This window comes from Hippocampus comes, unplaced genomic scaffold (genome assembly GCF_001891065.2).
Source record: "Hippocampus comes isolate QL1 unplaced genomic scaffold, H_comes_QL1_v1.1 scaffold86, whole genome shotgun sequence".
Taxonomy (NCBI): Eukaryota; Metazoa; Chordata; class Actinopteri; order Syngnathiformes; family Syngnathidae; genus Hippocampus; species Hippocampus comes.
In genome coordinates this window covers 2,694,056-2,713,541 of record NW_017805882.1, presented here as the reverse complement: position 1 = coordinate 2,713,541, position 19,486 = coordinate 2,694,056, and the positions used below count along the sequence as shown (strand labels likewise).

The window sequence follows — 19,486 nt, the reverse complement described above, 5'->3', positions numbered from 1 at the left end:
ACCTCCGGCTGGCCTTCTGGGCCTCATTACCCACTCTGCGCCTCTCCACCCCGCACTATCGCAAACAGTAACATGAGCTACACGTGCACACTAAACACACACACACACACACACACACACACACACACGCACACACACCAATGATGGGAGGAGTTTCAGTACCTTGGTGCGTGAGCTATCTGAGTAGACTCTGGCGTGAGCAACAGACACACTTACACATTTGAAGAGTTTTTATACAGTATATATTTCCCTAGAATGTTTTTTTTTATTTCTACTATTAAATCTTCAGTTCAATTAATACTTTATTTTTATTTTTTAACCAATACTGAAAAGCTACAGACCAAGGAGCACCATAGGACTTTTATTCCTCCCCTAAAATATATTGTTTTTATCTTTTGTGTTTATAAAAGGAAAATTATTTAGTGTGGATGTTTTATTTTGTCTTTTCTGTTGCTTTTGGAAATTTGACATTTTGTGTATTTGTGCTTGTATATTTAAGGTAGTAGCAAAGTTCTGTCTGACTGTAATAAGATGTATTCTTACTTAGATATACCTAAAGCCATCTTGATCTAATGTAAAGAAACAAAATAGGAAAAATGAGGAAAACCCCCCCAGCTCTTTCCTCCTCCCTCTTTTTTTAAGGGTAGTGTAAATGAAATGATAAAAGCCCTGAGGGTACAATGGCACCATGGGACGGTGTTTCCTTTGTCTTATTTGACTTCGGTATTTATTTAGGACATTCTGAAATTCACTCAGCTGTTTTATGTTTCCATAAATTGTTCGTTCTTTTCCCCTCCACTGTCAGAAGTTTTACGTATTGGGTAACCTGATTTGACCCGATGTCAAGCGAATGTGCTGAAATGTTAGTTTGACTTTGACTCCAATCACTGGCTTTAAAAGTTAAAATGACTTCCTCCATTTCCACAATGTTTTAATTTGTGCCATCTTCAAACATGTTCTAAAACCATCTTAACATGATGTTCAGCCTGCATAGTTTGTAACAGTTTAGTCTATAAATTGCATTCATGAGTCATAAAAATCTTGAAAGAAGTACTGCTGTTCTTGATTTGGCCCTCCTGGTATTTATCACGACCATAAGTGAAGTGGAATCTTATAAGTCTTTGTACATTTCTATTTTGTTACACTTTCAACACATTTGAAATTGAGTTTGAATGGTGACTTGTACCTTCCTCAAACCCTGTAGAATCATTGTTTGGTATCAATTTTTTGATTTGGTTAGTTTCTGCCCTTGCTAATTAATGTATGGTACCAATAAAAAAGATACATTTTCACTTTCGAGATTGAAGTTATGAAGTTATTGCTAAACAAAATTGTTTTTAATATTGCAACAATTCACCACTGCAATTTTATTTCTAGTTTTTTTTTTTTTTTTTACTTTCACAAATTGATGAAAATGACGTGACAAGATAAGAAAACCTTTATTTGTCTCACAATGGAGAAATTCCCATTTTACAGCAGCAAAATTATGAAAGGGAGAAAGTACAAGACTGAAAGTATATAAAATATGAACTATAAATATGAACATATTAGCGAGGACCTCAGATTTAGGTTTTAATGATTAATTTTTTAATTGTACTTTTAACTTTGCACTGACACAGGAAGGAGCAGTTAGACATCCACTGATTACAAGATGATGAAAATAAATTTATCTTAGAGTGAAAAAAATAAAGATTACGATGTTGCATGTCGGTATATGGCAATATACAAATATTGCCAATATTACTTTAGTAATATTTGTCCAATGCAATGAGTAGAAAGTAGGAAGTATATTGACAGTGATGTACAGTATTTGCGGTGAGAGATGTATTACAGGATACCCGGTAATACCGGGCCGGTATGTACTGTACAATACTGGGCAAAATGCCAGGTTAACGTGGATAATTAGCACCCAAACACCACATGATCAAGCACGCGGAGCTGTTCTAAAAAAATTCAGTGGGATGGGACATTATTTTTGGAATGTGGAGGTGATCGTTTGAAAACACTAGCAGAAATTTATACAAAGTTGCATATGATATTTATCTGTTTCTCAGTTGCTGTAAGAAATTACAGTACATGATCAGTATCGTCACATATAAACGTAATTTGAGCAAATGTTTTATTTATTGACCTTATCCATGCACTTAATTGAACTGTGTTTTCTTTTCTCTTCTTTCTACCCACAATCTTGCTGCTGAAGGCTGTAAATTTCCCCAGTGTGGGACAAATAAAGGATATCTAATCTAATCTAATCTAATCTAATTTCAGAAGTGCGTCTAAAGCTGGCATCCCTTCAGATATCATTAGAAGTATCTCTAAAGACACAAAACTTAAAAAGTTCACAGATTGTCTTTTATCAGATTCTTAAATATTTCTAATAAGTCAGTCAGTGAGTCTATAGATGTGCCATGGACGGAGAGAAAAAGAGCACGAAATGAAGATTCTCGATGATAAATTATAGGCCATTATAGGCCATGTTTAATTTATGAGACCAAATACCTGCACAGCACTGCACCGTATGTGTGTAATCTGGGTGTAGTGGCACTATGGGCCGGTAGAAGAAGACTCAACATTAGTTAGCACTTGCAGTATGCTAGCTGAAGAGCAACTGTTGTGTCAAGGATTCATGACCTACATTATATACTCAAAGTGAGGTGAGAACTAACGTTCGTATATTAGCAGTAACGTGGCCAATTCATGCTGCACGATTTTTGACGTCAATTTCCACGGCCACACGTTGCTCGTAAAAGCTCGATAAATGGATGCTAACGCCGTTTTCTTGTCAGACTTTAGCTAGGTAGCGTTAGCTGTATATTTGCTAATCAAATACTCAAAAGCAGGGTGTTACTTGATCGTTATTATCGATGGAGTAAAAAGCGTTCGGTATCACGATGAACAGACTCAGTTTTGTTCACTAACCAGGTAAAGTTTAAAAGGCTAGTTTACAAACAGCGTTTTAGCTAATGCTTGTTGATTAGCTGCCCATCCTGTGCATCTTTAGCGATTCATTTTAGCCAACGTCAGCTGGTAAATAAATTAAATGGCTAGCTAATGAGCATAATGCGATTTTCCATGCGAAAAAAACTGCCGCAAATTTTGTTAACCTGTCAACCTACTGACAGCCCTAGTCAGAGGCGGCGGAAACAGCGGGTGCTGTCTTTGGTGTGTCCCTCTGCTCCATATTCACGTGTTTTCATACCCCTTATTTATTGCGCTTCGTGGTGCCTATCTGAACATCTATCAGTTGTTGAATGCATAGTAGCATGGGTTAGAGCTTTTATCAGTTGCTCACATCAATGTTCCTGCTATTCAAGATACAGTACTGTTCAAGAGATGATTGACGTTCATAGAAAATATACTTTTGAATTAGAATGGCATAGTAATACGGAAAAGGTACCGCAACCATGTCTTTACACTTTATAATGGGGTTAGTTTACGACTGTGAACCTATTGTAGCCCAATTTATCAAGAAATAAAGCCCTTACTTACAAGTCTGAAAAATGTGTACTGAATAACATGATGGATGTTGATTGATGTCCTATAGCCATTACTCTGAGCCATTGTCTAACGTATATCGTCATCTGTGTTATAATATTAATATTTAAATATCCTTAGACCTCGCCATGTCTCAGATGGAGAAGAAGGCAGGTTTGCTGAGGAGGACATCATCCTCCAAGAAACCGCTGAAGGAAAAGGTGGTGTTGATGTATGATGAGATCTTTGCAGTGAGTATCATGCATCACACACCCACATTACATCACCATTTGTAGTCATATTATTTTTGTAACTAATGTGTTGTATGTTTGTTTTAGAAAGACGACCCAGCTAAGAATAACCCTCGCTTCTGGGATGAGTTGTTTCTGATGAAGGTACTTTGTAGAGTCAATACTTACTCGTGTAATAATGTATGAATGTGTTCTTTTGAAATCAGCATTTTTTTTCCATCCATCCATCTATCCATCCATTTTCCAAACTGCTTATCCTTATGAGGGCCGCGAGGGTGCTGGAGCCTATGTCAGCTGTCTTCGGGGAAAGTAGTGTAAATATGCTCAGCAGACACTTACTTGACGATGTGCATTTCATCATGAAATCTGGAGAATACCAAAGAATTTTGGGGTGCAATCCAGGCCCCAGTGTTATAAAGCTGGGTCACCATCAGACTTCAAGGTTTATATGAAAACTAATTTCACTATTCTGTTTAAGACAGACAGATCGATAGGTAGATAACGTGTGTGTGTGTGTGTGTGTGTGTGTGTGTGTGTGTGTGTGTGTACAATTTCTAATTATCTGAGTCTCTCAAATAACGAACCATTTCAAAGATATCGTGTGTGTGTGTGTGTGTGTGTGTGTGTGTGTGTGTGTGTGGGTGGGTGGGTTGGGTGGGTGTGTGTGAGAGAGAGAGAGACAGAAAAATATGTATAACAACCAACTTTTTAAAAATATTGTTTATCTGGAAATCAAAAGGTGTCATAAGGTCCGAAATAAGGTAGAGGGTGAAACATGAACTAAAAACAGGTGTGAGTGTCCTATGAGACTAATTGTATAATTGAAAAATGTTTGCAAAATCCTGAAAATATTAATAGAAATCGCCCCTAAAATAAGATGTCAGGTAGGTGGGAGTTGAAAATGTTGCCGTTGACTAACTTTCATGGTCTTTATGTCTTTTATGTCGTATTTATTACTTGTCTGTCATTTGCGTGTTCAGCATTGTTTTGTGCATTTCAAAATGATGTCCTTCATTTTCCAGGTGAACTTGGAGTACCTGGAGTCAAAGCTGGAGAGTGTGGATGGCGAGGAGGTGCAACGGATCCAGGACAACATCAATTCGCTCTTCCATCACAGTGTTCAGGCTCTCGGAGAGGAACATCAGATCAAAGTGGTCAATGCTCTGCAGGTGCTACAGGTTTTGGACTGCATTGTGTGCGTGCATGTTTCATCTCTAACCAAATTCTGCCCTGGAAGACTCTCTGTGCACTTTTCAGAGGAGTTCATCAAAAGAATAAGTCGGCGTCTGGCTTTGACATCATTAATATGCTTGTGGGCTTTGACAAGGCCGAGCAAAGGATGAAGGTAGTCAGTCAATCTAAAATGTGGAAGCAAAAAAATCTATCACGTGCTTGCACGGAAAATGTATAAAGTGAGGTTCAATCATCGATGTGTTTGCTACAGGATCTAATGGAAAGACTGGACAGCCTTCTTTGTGGAGATGGCTCAGAGAGTCTGAAGAGCCTTTGTCTCAAACTTCTGCTGTGTCTGGTGACGGTGAGACATCACAACAATACAGTATTGAAGAGTACAGTTGCTACTGTTACGGTCAGGGACCATTTTTAACTTGATTATACTCTGTCTGTTTACAGGTAACTGACAATATTAGTCAGAACACCATCTTGGAATATGTGATGATCAATAGCATCTTTGAAGCCATTCTGCAGGTGGGTGTGAAAATATCCATTTTGTGCACTTGTTTTTGAAGTAAAAGAAAACATTTAATGCAGAAATATCCCATATTTCAAGTACAATGTTGAGTTGGATTATTTGTCGTGACTCAAATCTACATAGCAAAACGCTGCTGAGTTTTAAATTTGGAAAATTTGGAATTAGTATTAAAATTAACCGGAGGAACCGAATGCCAGCCCTGGTGATCAATGAACAGGTGCAAACGGGAGAAAAAAAAAATCCAAAAGTTGGTTGTTTTATCAGTTGTTCATATTTCCTTGTGGCTAGTATCGACTGTAAAATGTGTTTTGTGATTGTTTTCTTTTGGTCATCAGTGCTTCTGCTCGGTCTCTGCAGATTCTTTCTGATGTGTCCAGCAGAGGGCAGCATGGTTATGACGCCGTCGTTCTTCTCGCCCTTTTGGTCAATTACCGGAAGTATGAGGTTTGTTCTGAGACTGACTTGATGCACGCGTAATCCACTAGTAATGTAAAAAAATACAATACCTTGATTGGACTTGGGCAGATTTTGTCTACTCCAGTACATTTGTTAGTGTAATTTACAATATGTAAATTCCTTCAAGGGATCTATGTTCACTGCTTTTTTTCCTCTCTGTCAGTCTGTAAATCCATATATTGTGAAGCTCTCCATTGTGGATGATGAGCCAACATTGGATGTAAGTATGTCTTGTATAGTGTTGGGCAATCGTTTCAAGCTTCCTTTTGCTTTGTTGTTTGAATTACCCCTTGTCACACAGGGATTTGGAAATAGTCCCAAAAATAAAAGGGACATACATCTAGCTTTATTGTGGAGAAAAAAAAATACAGATTTCCTGAAAACAGATACAGCTATGTACTTATCTTCAGTCGGTGGAAAGTCGGCTTTCTTACTAACTTTCTGTTAGTCATCCTCACTGAATCAAGAAGTGGCCATGAACAGATTAACAAACAGGATGCACCCCAATATTTGTTTTTCATTTGTTAATAGTTCACCCAAGGTGTAAATTTGCTCTTCTCTGAGTGACGTTTTAGTTATACATGTGATCCATACAGAATTGCTCAAACATAAAGTCTAACCGTTCCTAAAACATCTGCAGAGCACTGTATGTATGTCACCACTACTCCAATAGTAGTTTATCCAAAAACAATCTAACATGTATCGGTGTATTGTTTTTCTTTTTCTTTTTTCTCCCAGGGAATGGGCCTTGTTGTCCACCACGCGCTAACAGAATATAACAGGTAAAATGTAATCCTTTCCAGGTATAAACAAAAAATGACAGTCTACAATGATGAGCCCGCTGGCACCATGAACTCTATGGGATGTTTTAAAATCTTGACAATAATATGTTCTATGTGCCTCGACCTGTCTAAAACATGGCTTCCTGATTAATATTATGTTTGTAGATTCTGAGTTAAGCAGCAAAATCCACCTGTTTTTACTAATCTCAGGCGGCGGCCATTTTGCCTCTTTCTGTCAAATGAAAATGACATCACCAATCATGGCTCACGTGTTTTCTGAAGCTTGAGCCATGATTGGTGGTTGAATGAGCCGAGCAACTGCCCCCGCAATCGACACAACAGGTAGATTTTGTTGCTTAACTCATATTTCACAGGCACAAAATTAATCAGAATGCCTTAGACTAGTGGAGGCGCATTGAACATATTGTCAAGATAATTTTAATGATTGAAATCCCATTTAAGAAAATTGTGAAAAAGTTACTTATATAGCCCGCTGTCCTTAGTCAGTCTGTCAAATGTTTTTGTATGCAGCAATGTTTGGAATTCCTAAGTAAGTGGTTGTGTTAATTGACAAAGGTATCCGAGTAACGAGTGACAGCTTTGTTTAGTCCATTGCTGTGCACACAATGCACATACCTTTTGGTTACTTTGTCTTTGTCTGACTCTACCTATCATTTTGTCAACTTCGTTACTTCCTGCTTCCTGTCAATTGTCTCAATTTATTCTCTCGCTACAGGCAGTACAAAGACAAAGAGGAAGAGCACCAGGGTGGCTTTTTCTCCACCCTCACAAGTATGGTTGGTATTTTCCTTTGTACAATTTATTGAAAGGATTGATGAACAGTTTAGCACTGATGGTCAGAGTTGTTTTCCAAAGTTGAACAAAGCTATGTTTCTATATTCGTCCACAGGTGGGCAGTATGTTTATTGCAGATGCAGATGAGAAGCTCTCCGTTCAGTATGTGACAATCTCAGTTTTAACGTTTTTGTTTTAGTGGTTGCAACATTTTCTGTTGTCTGATTCTGCCATTCTTCATGGTTAGCAAACAAAGAAATGTGCCTTTCTGACTCAAATGCCACTACATACATGATACTCAACGTAAAGAACAGTTGGGATGGAATTCAAATGGTGGATTGCTTGTGTTGCTGGCTCAGACGTAAATTGTTTTTAACCCAGAACAAATTTAAGGACTATTTATCAATGTAATACTGTATACTAGAAAGGGTCATCAATGTGGTGGTCTTTGGGAGCTACGTAGTGCCCAAGTAGCCTGCAGGGTACAGGCCTGCTCTGTAAATAGCTCATCAGTTATGGGATATTGTGATTTTCTAGGAATGTTACAGAAGTGATCATTTGAAAATGTGAGCACCGGCAGAGATTTATAGAAAAAAAGTGTTGCATCTTTACCGCAATATATCTGGTATCAGTCGGCACGGTGATGACTGGTTAGCACAACCGCCTCACAATGCAGAGGTCATTAGGTCGATTCCAGCCCCTGGCCTTCCTGTGTGGAGTTTGCATGTTCTCCCCGTGCCTATGTGGGTTTTACTCTGGTTTCCTCCCAAATTCCAGAAACATACATGTTAGGTTAGTTGATCATTCTAAATTGTCCCTAAGTGTGATTGTGAGTGTAAATGGTTGTTTGTCAATGTGTGCACTGTGATTGGCTGACAACCAGTTCAGGGTGTATTCTGCCCGTTCCCCATAGTCAGCTGGGATAGGATCCAGCATGCCCGCGCCCCTTATGAGGGTAAAGCAGTTCAAATAATGGATGGGTGGATATGTCTCGTATCCTCCTTCAGCAAACGTTTTGTCGTGTGACACGACAGAGCTATTTCCATGTTTGATCAAACATGCTTGCCTGCTGATGGCATGAATCACATTGATTACGCTGAATGATGAAAGCTATTCTGAATATAAATAGCATTAAATACATTTTTTAAAAATGAAAGAAATAACACATACTTTAGCTCAGGGGTCCCCAACCGCCGGTCCGCGGACCGGTACCGATCCGCCGGGCATTTGGTACCGGGCCGCACAGAAAGAACTTGCCTTATTTCCGTTTTATTTATTTCGGAATACGAAATATGTTTTATTTTGAAAAATTACCGGATTCTCTGTTACATCCGTCTGTGTCACGCTTGACTCACGTCAAAGGCACACTTCTCGGTCACGTGACCGACGACGCTCATAAACAAAACGCTGAAGCCCGCAAAATGAGTAAAAAAAGCTGCTAGGAGATCGCAAATGACGGCGGCCTTAAATGTACGTTCGAAACTACTGGATCAAAGTTATGGCTGAATACTCTGAGATCGCCACAATAGCACTGTTGCTATTTCCGACATCCTACCTGTGTGAGGTGGGGAGTTTCTGCAGCAACAGCGACTAAAACAAAATTACGAAGTAGACTGGACATAAACCACATACTTGAGGTGTCATTGTCTCCTATTACCCCGAGATGGGACTGTCTGATTGCAGAAAATCAAGCTCGGGGCTGTGGTGAGTCGTCATTTTCATGCACTTTGAATTTGCGTTGTATCGTATTTTGAAGGCATTAAACATTACCAGAGCGATAAGAGTGTTGCGACCAGATTAGACGCTCCTTGTGTTTATTATTATATTTCGAAAACACCACAGTTTTCATGCAGCTCATACCATATTATTTTGTTGTATTAATCCGCCACACCTTAAATGCCGGTCCCTGAAAATATTGTCTGACTTAAACCGGTCCGTGGGGCAAAAAAGGTTGGGGACCCCTGCTTTAGCTAGTTGTTTGTTTGTTTGTTTGTTTTTTACGTCAATAAAATGTTTTTCGGACTTCTTACCAGTCAAACAGAAAAACAACACGAATGCTATTACCGGTACTTTATAATTGGATGGTCAGGGGCGCGGTGGCAGTTTCCTCATTATTTGTGAGAAATCATTTCGATGATCAGTGTCCTCCCATAAATAACTATCAGTTATTATTGTTAATAACATGACATAACAATATTATTAAAGGTAATTTGAAAAAAAAATTCTCAAATGTGTGTCAAAGTGGTAGCCCTTTACATTAATCATGACCCAAGATATAGCTCTTACCTTTGAAAAGGGTGGTGGCCCATGCGCTAGACTTACCGGTAGCTCTATTTGTTTATTTTTGTTGTTTTTGACTTTGTTGGGACAGATTGGTAATATTTTTAATGCTAAGGGTGTGTGTTGCTTTTGTGTGCTGGCTCCAACTTTGAATTTCCATTTTGTCTGCAGGACCAATGAAGCAATTTTGCTGGCACTGTATGAGGCCGTGCACCTCAACCGCAACTTCATTACTGTATTAGCACAGGTAACATTCAGACCTTTTCTATATTTTTGCATGTCTGTCCACACACATTGAGCTGCATGTTTTGCCCTGTGTGAACTGCTATCAGTTACGGTAGTCCATGCTTTTCATGAGCATATCATTTTGTAAGTTACAACCTTTGGGTAACTTTTGGTGGTTTTTTTTTTTTTTTTAATGGCAACTCACAGGTAGTTTCATTTCTTAGTACTCATTTGTAATGACATTTTTTTAAATTCTTCGATTGTTTTTTGGTCTTTCCACAGAGCCACCCTGAGATTGACATTGTAGCTACACCCACTAACCAATCTCAGAACACACCAACAACGCCGCTTGGCACGACGCCACCCTCTCTAGACAGTATGTCATTCTTGTTTTTTCCTTTTCTTGTTTCTCTCTTCTTCTTACAGGCATAGAGTTGTTTCTTTGGAAATTAGTTAGGGAGTCATACCACAAGGAATAGTATGCTAGATTACTTTTAATGCTCTAAAATCTTAAGAATTTCTAGAATGAAAAAGTAATTTCTCCTGCAGTGCCCCCAGCAAACTCTCCTACTTTCCAATTTTAAGTTCTTCCACTGGAACTACCGGTATGTATTTACAAACGCTTGAAACTGCAACTTGCCCTGTAACCAGTTTGGAAGTACCTGAAGGGGCCAGGAAATAGAACACGGTATTTTGAAAGCTTTTTAGCATTAAAGGTCTCTGCCTCATGTTTGATTTTGACCGTATTGCAAAATGCATTTTTCATTACTCCTTGACCAAACATTGTGACTGTCCTGTCATGACCAAAATCTCTTAAGAGAGACACAAATGTACCTACACAAGCAGGCTTTTCAAACATTTAGTAGTTTGTCTTACGAAATGGAGTCGCTTCGTTTAACTGCCCTGCCAAGACAGCTGGAAGACACCTTCGTACTCGGGTTTCTCTTCGAACCAAAATGCTTCATGTTTCGTGTTTGCACATGTAGTTCATTTGGGATACACACACACTAACAGGTACATGTTTTTATCTCAGGCTAGTTTTCCCATGGCCGTGAGAGCAATCTTCTGTATGAAATATTAACTCCTCTGTTCAGATGAACCTGTCACGTGCAGGCTGCGTTAAAACCAGATCATACCGATGCCTGCAGTCAGGAATATCCAAGCGTAATAGAACTCCCTGTGATGAAATCTGTTCAGACAGATCCTCTGCTGTGTGCCTGCAGTGATCGGAGGAACATGGAAACAAATGAGCATTTGAGCGAAGGGGGAAAATAGAAATGACCGCTTCATCATTAGTGAAACAATCAATTGTGATCACAGATTTTCATGAGCTGAAGATACCGGTCTAGACAACACTGCAACTTCAGCAACTGATCTGAAACGTTCCTTCTCTTATCATTGTTTGCTTAAAATGAATACAACCACTATAAGGCGGTGCTCTCACTTTTGGAGGGCCAAGTTATGGCTCAGGGATTTTTTTGATTAGGTTATTAAGGGAGGAACTGACCTGGAACTGACATGTGGTGAATGGTTTGTGAGATTTAAAGTCATTCAATGAAAGCTTTCCATACACTTAGACCCAAAGTGGCTTAAGTTTTAATTGTTCATGCTCCGTGTAGTGATGAACAACCCAGAGCTGCCACTGGATCCCAACCTGCAGACAAGTAACCTTCTCATCACTTTCCTCAAATATGCCTCTATCGTCATGCAGGACACAAAAGGTAACAAATAGTACATTGCCTGTTCCATCCCCTTCCTTTTAATGCTTCCTTTAGTTCTCATCTTCATACATAGAGTATATACAGTACTTACATGATGTGTGCCCATATCCTGGCAGATTTATGTAGTGTAAATAATTTTACAGATCTCATTCTCAAAAATAAACATATTTTCAGATGAGCATCGACTCAACAGTGCCAGACTGTGCCTAATCATCCTCACATGTATAGCCGAGGTAGGAGCAGCGTGCATGCTTGGACATCCTTCCGTCACCTGAGCACTTAATCTCAGTCGTGTTTACCACGTGATGTTTGTGTGTGACAGGACCAGTACGCTGATGCCTTCCTGCATGACGATAATATGAACTTCAGAGTCAGTCTGCATCGAATGGTGAGTCAATGGTAGGGGTAGGCAACTGCGGTCGGAGAAAGCCGCAGTTCTGCCTGTTTTAGAAGTTTCCCTCTGATTCAAATGAACAGCTGATCAACACGCTCTGTAAAAGCCTGATAACGATCTTGAATCAGGTGTGTCGGAAGAGAGAAAACAAGTAGGATTGTGGTTCTCAGGACCAGCGTTGCCTACCCATGGTCTATGGCAGGCATGTCCAACTCCGGTCCTTGCGGGCCGCTGTCCTGCCTGTTTTCCATCGCTCCCTGCTGCAACATCCCTGAGTTCAAGGATCAGCTCATCAGAAGCATGAGAACGGTCCTAATCATTTGAATCAGGTGTGTGCAGCAAGGAAAGTGGGAAAACAGGCAGGACAGCGGCCCTTGAGGAACAAGTTTGGACTCCCCTGGTCTATGACATGATTATTTTGAATTGTCTACTCTTTTGAAACAATTTTTTAAACCTGGTCCAATTGAAGCATAGGCCTTATTTTGAACAAAACTGCCATTTCGTGACTGGCTAAGGGACATGTTGGTTGGGCTGATGGTATTTCTTTGCAAAATTGGTGTTTATAGGGTGTGAGAGGTTTTGACTTTATTATTGAATGCCCATATAATCCTTGGTTTCTTACACAATAACCTGATCAAGATTATTTATTGGCAATTTTAAAGGGCATCTTTAGAATGATAGTCCAGGAACTTTCCAGATGTTTTACATCTCTCTCTCTCTCTTTCTCTCTCTCTCTCTCTCTCTCTCTCTCTCTCTCTCTCTCTCTCTCTCTCTCTCTATATAAAATATTATGAAAGAAATGATTGATTATTGTAATACTGTTTTTAAACACGCTGCATGATCCAGAAAACGTAATGGCTGATTTGTCTCAACAATACTGACATATTTACTAGCGATATTTATATTGAGCTAATGTGTCACGTCGGCATTGTATTCGACTGCCTCGTACGTCCGCCTGGGTATGCTGTGGTAAATATGGCCAAAGGTAGGATATTCAGCATCATAACAAGGAAAATATAATTATCAGGCCAAAAACCTCCAGAAAAGTGCCATAGAAATGTTGTTTTTTTATTATTATTATTATTATTATTATTATCACATCAGTCCATAACGGGGGTAGGGGGCAGCAGTGTAGCCCAGACTTCCTTCTCCCCAGCCACTTCTTCCAGCTCATCCCGGGGGGTTCCCACGGCATTCCCAGGCCGTCTGGGAGACCCAGTCTCTCTAGCATTATTATTATCATCATCGTAGTCATCGCCGTTGTTGTTATCATCTTGATGATTGTTTGAACCAATAACCACGACCCATATTATGAAACATCAGACAATCATGTCAATTCATATGAAGACATGTCCTTGTTCATGTTGGTGTCGTTAAATGCGTTCCCCTTTGCAGCCCATGAGGCATAGAAAGAAAGCCGTGGAGAAGAACATCCCTTCTCTGCCGCTGGTGTGTGCAGTTTTAGGTAAGATATTTCACATGAGTTGTTACGTACATTTGCCTCATCTTTGAGGTTCCATTTAATTCCTGTTTATAATTATGTGCTGTAATTAGTGGTTATTTGGGAGTCGTATGTGTTACCGGAATGTCAATAGATGTTCACTTTAACATGCTTTTGTAGTCTGGATGTTGCTTGCATTCCCAAAAAAGATATCAGCTTTTACAAGTAACTTTTCAACTGCTTTCCATAGATCTGATGGTGGAATTTATTGTCACACACATGATGAAGGATTTCCCCATGGATTTATACTTGTGAGTAAAGACAGTACGTACTCAAGGCACACAAAATTGCATACATATCCATCTTTTTTTTAAATATATTTATTTTTATTTTTTTATGTCCTGATCAGGCGCTGTGTTCAGATCATTCACAAACTTCTCTGCTACCAGAAGAAGTGCAGAATCAGGTTACACTACACTTGGAGAGAGCTATGGTCAGGTATGCATCATTTCAAATCATGGAAACTCAACTGTAAAATTACATTAACCAGTCACCATAACAATATGACGACAAGAACAATGTCAAATATTCTGCCTTTGCAAAGATGATGATGTTCAGTTTTGTCTGTCTGATACATCTCTGACACTGTCAATTGAATCTGAACCTCACTGTATTTGTAAAGGCAGAATATTTTATAGTGAATCCTCATAGTTTTAAGAATCATAATGGGGGCTAGCGTTAGGGTTTGTGTTAGATTTGTGCTACAATTACAAGCACATAAAACACAGCACAAAAGTGTGTTTTGAGCACACAAGAACAATTGTTTTGAGCCGAGTTGACTGATCATCTGCCGACCCGAAGAAAAAGCTGCCGAACCAACGATGTGAGCGCACTTCATGCGTGTCACAAACACGCCGAATGAAAGTGTGGCTTAACTTTGTTCAGTTAAATGACCGGTCACCTCAGTGCAACTCTTGCAATAAGATTATGTTGTGCAAACTAAAATGATTGAACACCGTCGGATGGATACATGACATAAAGTAAAGAACTGCCCTGTCTTTGACGTGCTTGCTCCGGTGTTCAAGTGGCTTTCGTGTTCTGGTTGATCAGTATATAGGTGTCATTTGCTAGTTATTCTCCTGGTTCAAGAAAAATACTAGTTACAAATACTTCTCAAGAATAATGGGTATAACCTTAGAAGGGGAGTTTGCAGGGATTTTTTTGGTTTTGTTTTGTTCTTTTTTTGTTTTAAGTAATCCATTATGTCCAAAGAATCAACCACCTATCAGAGACCGGAGACATGACCAATGTGTTGTGAGTCATTTGCTGTGCAGTCTCAGGCACACCTCTGTAGTTTTTCGCATATTGTTCACCTTCGTTTATTAACCAAAGTTAAAAGGAAGAAATGGGAGACAGGCTGAGACAAAACAAGGATGAACGATATGGTGTCCTGCGTGGTTCAGCCACGGTGGGGTTTTGAAGATGAACCTCTACAGTTCTCACCGGTGAAAAGCTAAGTGCGCTAATTGGTCGGCTTTAAAGACTGAGCTGCCAGCACCCTCTCTTGAAGCATCGCGGAAGTGAGGTTCACATACTCGCCCAGCATTTTTGCTCACCTTCGTTACACACAGAAGCTATGCTTCAGAGCTATCAAAAGTAGCTGAGAGAACTTAGAACCAGTGTAGAATTTGCAGCACTCCTGCTCGACAGGTAGATTTATCACCTCTTTGATTTTTATTTGAGAGTACATTCCATAAACATCAAACTTCAAACCGATAAAATTCAGTGTTTTGCAACACTTGATTACAAGTAAGCCAAGGCTAGCAACATAGCAGCCGTGGCTGACATGAGCTTGTTTATAGTCCTCGTTTGTATAGGGTGCATCTCATGCACGTTCACATTCGTGAGGCGCGTGTCTGAGGCCACGTGGCTTTGGTCAGAGACTCGCGAGCGGGATGGAGTTGTGAAGTCAAGTGAGGCTTCATTCAAATTTGGGTGGCAGCTTTTGAACCACAAACCCCCCTTTAAAGCTACATACTTTTTTTTTTTTTGAACTAAAGGTCCCAATTTTGCTATCTTTCATCTTTTTTCCTCCCTCTTAGCTGTGATGAGAAATACTGCTTTTGTAAGGTTTGTGTTGTAAATCTCTTGATGCTTAAATTTGTTGTGCATCAATGTCGAAGAGTTTGCAAGCAAAATGCAATTTCACTCTGAAGTCATTGGCATGTGCATTTGGAAATAAATTGCATCATTGAGTTTGGATAATGAGTCTCTGAAGAAAGCAGAATCCATCGCGGTGGTCCTAGTTTCAGCCTGGTCAACACAACACAGGATCACATTCTACTTTTTAATGGTCCCATTGCGCTGTGTCTCATTAGAATACCGATTCCTCTAATCAGACCAATAATCAGCTTCATTCTCTGGATGGCGCCGCATTCCCTGCTTGTGCTGATGATAATAGAGGGAAAACAAAAGATAGAGTCAAATTCAACCGGCAGATGCTTGTTATCTTTCAGTGTGTTTGAAAAAAAGCATTTATCTTTATGCTTGTTTGCATAGGTTTCTCGATGTCCTACATTATTATGTCTTAACAATAACTTGTGCACCGAATAAATCTTGGTGCAGCCATAATTCTCTGTTTAAAGATGTCTATCGAACTCTAGATTTTTTTTTTTTCCATTACCGGTAATCGTTTTTCTCCCTCTGCATAGCACTTATCAACCTGCTCAAGTTTCTGCTGTCAAATGAAACCGCATTGCTGGCCAAGCACAACATCTTTCATCTTGCACTACTGGTAAGAAACACACAGCAGTGTTAAAAGGTGAATAAAGGCTGAATAGAGAAGTGTCTGGTAATTCTTCTGCATGACTTAAGTGCGTGAGATTGAATTACGAGGTGTGTCAGAAATGATCCAAGACTGATGTCACAAAAGATATCTTTCAAATTCAAACTACTAGTTCCCCTTGCTCAAAGGGGCCATTAAAGACTGGTTTTAAAGACATGGAGATGGCAGTGATGACGGTGCTGCGGAGGATCCAGGGAAAAATCCAGCATGGCGTGGCAGAGAAAGCCAAAAAAATTGTGTTAGATTCCAGTGGGGTTACTTCAAAGGAGGAAACTAAGATTGGAAATATGTCTTATGTGACACCAGTCCTGCAAATTTCCAAATGAAGTTAATTAAGTGTAAGCACGATGTAATGTTAATTTAAGCCTACTGTAGTATTAAATGGTTCGGCCTTCCTGTTTCCCCTATCCAGGTGGTAAACCTGTTCAACATGTTCATCACATATGGCGACACATTTCTTCCCACATCTAACAGCTATGATGAGCTCTACTATGAGATTGTACGAATGCACCAAGTGTTTGACAACCTCTACTGTATGGGTACGTTTCAGTTCTTAAAGCATTTCTCAACCCAAGTAAAGCTGAGTTCTCCCACAAAGAATACAAATTTGCCCAAGGATTCATGACAATGACAATATAAGGATTTAAAAAAATATTAGCAGCATTCACATGGGTCCTCAATAATGCTTAAATTCGATTTAACAGAATGGAGGCCTTAATTATCCTTGAAATTATTTTTTTATTATTGTTAAACATGCAGATATCATGCTGGAAAATAATTACCTGTAACTACTTTTTTTTCCAAGCAACAAGACCATTCCAGGTTGTGCTAATTACGAAAAAAAATGTGATTACTTAACAAGAACTTGCTGTAAATCATTTTTTAATGAACTGTTTTGATCTGCAACTGTTGCTTTTCAGTGTTGAGAGTGTCAACAAACACCGGCCAGTGGAAGGAGGCTGCGAGTAAAGTCACACATGCTCTTGTTAATGTTCGGTAATAAAACACACACACACACACACACACACACACACACACACACACACACATTTGAACATCAGAAATGTATGCAAAAGGACAAAGTCAGATTGGCGTGTTGAACAGATTGCAAAGAAGTATGTGGTGGGGAAAGGTCAAAATGGAGTGAATCAATTATTTGTATTTAATTTTGTTTCTCGATCACAACCTAATCCCTGTTTGAACTTCCTTCACCTCTCCCTAGTGGCCCTCGGTAAGGTTCACACGCATACTGTCTTTTCCCAGTCATAAAGTAATTCCTCATCCATGATCCTCAGGGCTCACCCTGGCTTTGAGGTCCCTTTATGAGAGCTGGTTTCTCCCTGAGGTTTCTTTCACCTAATCAGTTGCGCTCTCCATGGAGCGTGGGCTGCTTCAATTGGCAGTTGTAAAGGTTGAAGGGAAGGCAGCTGGATATGAGTGTTGTGGAATAATTTAACAAAGACTAAATAAATGAAGGCAGGGAGGAATAAAGACGTCCAGATAGTCGATGGAGAAACTAAACCAATTTGATTTCTTCCCATCATCCCCTTCCGACATTCAATGACCTTACTCACGTAAATGACAGTGGGAAATAACATAGAGCGCAATTCTCTGTGTTGCTGTCACTAGAATTTATTTGCTGTATAATGCCAGTACAAGCTGAGCCATTGCAGCTTGCGCTTATACCATCAGTTTATATTTGGCCAATAAAACAGATCATTCCATAGAATTGAATGCTAATGCGGGAAAATATTGCCTTTTTGAAATTCACCAGTGTGCTCCAATTAGATCCAATCGAACAGAAATGAGGTGCTGAACAGGTCAGCTGTTGCATAGCTACTATCTTCTCAGACCTGCACACTATATATAATACTACATTACTTGGGTGCACTTAAATGTGGGTTTGCCATCTGCAGTTTACCAAACATATATTAACACGTCATAGTTTCCTCATGTACTTCACTGCAGTTTTTCCCCAAGGTATGCAAGCACATTGCAGGGTGGTGCATGGGAACATGTAACAATTTATTTCCAAAACAATAAGTAAATATCGTCAGGTCAATAAAATGGTATATGTGCGCTGCAACTTTTTCCCGGGAGAGACAATAACCTGTGGCCAGTCCCGCCAAAATCACAACACCCTTTTCTTATTAAAGCTCAGATGACTGATTAAAAAGGGAGTCAAACTGCGATAGTGGGGCTGAATGTTATTCTTATTCCGTTTTCTTACTATTTCAAGTTGCAGTGCCATTTTAAAAGGGACTGATTTAAAGTAGCGCAGTTTTTGTTGTAATTGAGAGATACATATGTGTAAGGGGATACACACAGTAAGACAAAAATGTTGGGAACCACTGCTTCACTGCATATCAAATGTATTTACAATTTGATAAATGTAGCCAAATCGAAAGACGATATATATGCTTCAAGTTTTATCAAGCGTTTGCATCTTGATACGATTAGTGCAGTCTTTGGTGTGCCTTGTGCCCTCTCTGCTGCAATCTGCTCTCAGAGATGAATTAGACTCAGTCTGTGAGCCAGGCCCTCATCAGTGCCTCATGGCCCTAATGCTCTTATGGGTGTTTTGGAGCAAATCTCCCGGAGCCTGCTTCCAAAATTGTGATGAAAGCTTTTGCAGCAGACTGGAGCAGCTGATTTAATTTGTGCAAACAGTGAAATGAGGTATTCCGTCACAAGTAGCTGTACACCCGGTAACAGGCTCGTTTTGTCTTTGAAGGGCAATCATCAACCATTTTAACCCGAAGATTGAGTCGTATGCTGCTGTGAACCACATCTCACAACTGTCAGAGGAGCAGGTAACAGTACACATTCACACCAGTATCTCTTGGGCTTTTGGGCTAGATGTGGCATTACACAAAATTTAGACTGGACTCATGAGTATTGTCCAATACAGGGTAAGTTTCTTAAGTGACATATCAATTGTAGTCACGAATGGCGTCAAACTCCGGTCCTGGAGGGCCGCTGTCCTGCATGTTTTTCAAGTCTCCCTGTTGCAACACACCTGATTCAAATGAACAGGTCCAATGTCAGGCTTCAGCAGAGCTTGCTGATGATCTGATCATTTGAATCAGGTGTGTTGCAACAGGGAGACTT

At 39.7% G+C, this 19,486-nt stretch overlaps 1 protein-coding gene across 4 annotated transcripts in view; it reads left to right on the top strand.

Annotated features, from left to right (window-relative positions):
• Positions 1–2,521: 2,521 nt before the first annotated feature.
• The window catches only part of armh3 (armadillo like helical domain containing 3), a 22,850-nt gene continuing 5,885 nt past the window's right edge, over positions 2,522–19,486 (top strand). For 3 of the 4 annotated variants that reach the window (XM_019889172.1, XM_019889171.1, XM_019889170.1), the window contains exons 1-24: positions 2,522–2,654; positions 3,616–3,725; positions 3,813–3,869; positions 4,748–4,894; positions 4,963–5,070; positions 5,170–5,262; positions 5,358–5,432; positions 5,794–5,880; positions 6,056–6,112; positions 6,631–6,674; positions 7,411–7,471; positions 7,585–7,631; positions 9,921–9,996; positions 10,257–10,350; positions 11,594–11,695; positions 11,870–11,928; positions 12,018–12,083; positions 13,485–13,554; positions 13,781–13,841; positions 13,940–14,028; positions 16,242–16,324; positions 16,788–16,914; positions 17,296–17,371; positions 19,110–19,188. In XM_019889172.1, the coding sequence (XP_019744731.1) occupies positions 3,624–3,725; positions 3,813–3,869; positions 4,748–4,894; positions 4,963–5,070; positions 5,170–5,262; positions 5,358–5,432; positions 5,794–5,880; positions 6,056–6,112; positions 6,631–6,674; positions 7,411–7,471; positions 7,585–7,631; positions 9,921–9,996; positions 10,257–10,350; positions 11,594–11,695; positions 11,870–11,928; positions 12,018–12,083; positions 13,485–13,554; positions 13,781–13,841; positions 13,940–14,028; positions 16,242–16,324; positions 16,788–16,914; positions 17,296–17,371; positions 19,110–19,188 (1,860 nt within the window). In that variant the 5' untranslated portion in view covers positions 2,522–2,654; positions 3,616–3,623. The remainder of the gene's footprint in view (positions 2,655–3,615; positions 3,726–3,812; positions 3,870–4,747; positions 4,895–4,962; positions 5,071–5,169; positions 5,263–5,357; positions 5,433–5,793; positions 5,881–6,055; positions 6,113–6,630; positions 6,675–7,410; positions 7,472–7,584; positions 7,632–9,920; positions 9,997–10,256; positions 10,351–11,593; positions 11,696–11,869; positions 11,929–12,017; positions 12,084–13,484; positions 13,555–13,780; positions 13,842–13,939; positions 14,029–16,241; positions 16,325–16,787; positions 16,915–17,295; positions 17,372–19,109; positions 19,189–19,486) is intronic. The other variant, XM_019889173.1, reaches the window with a different exon arrangement.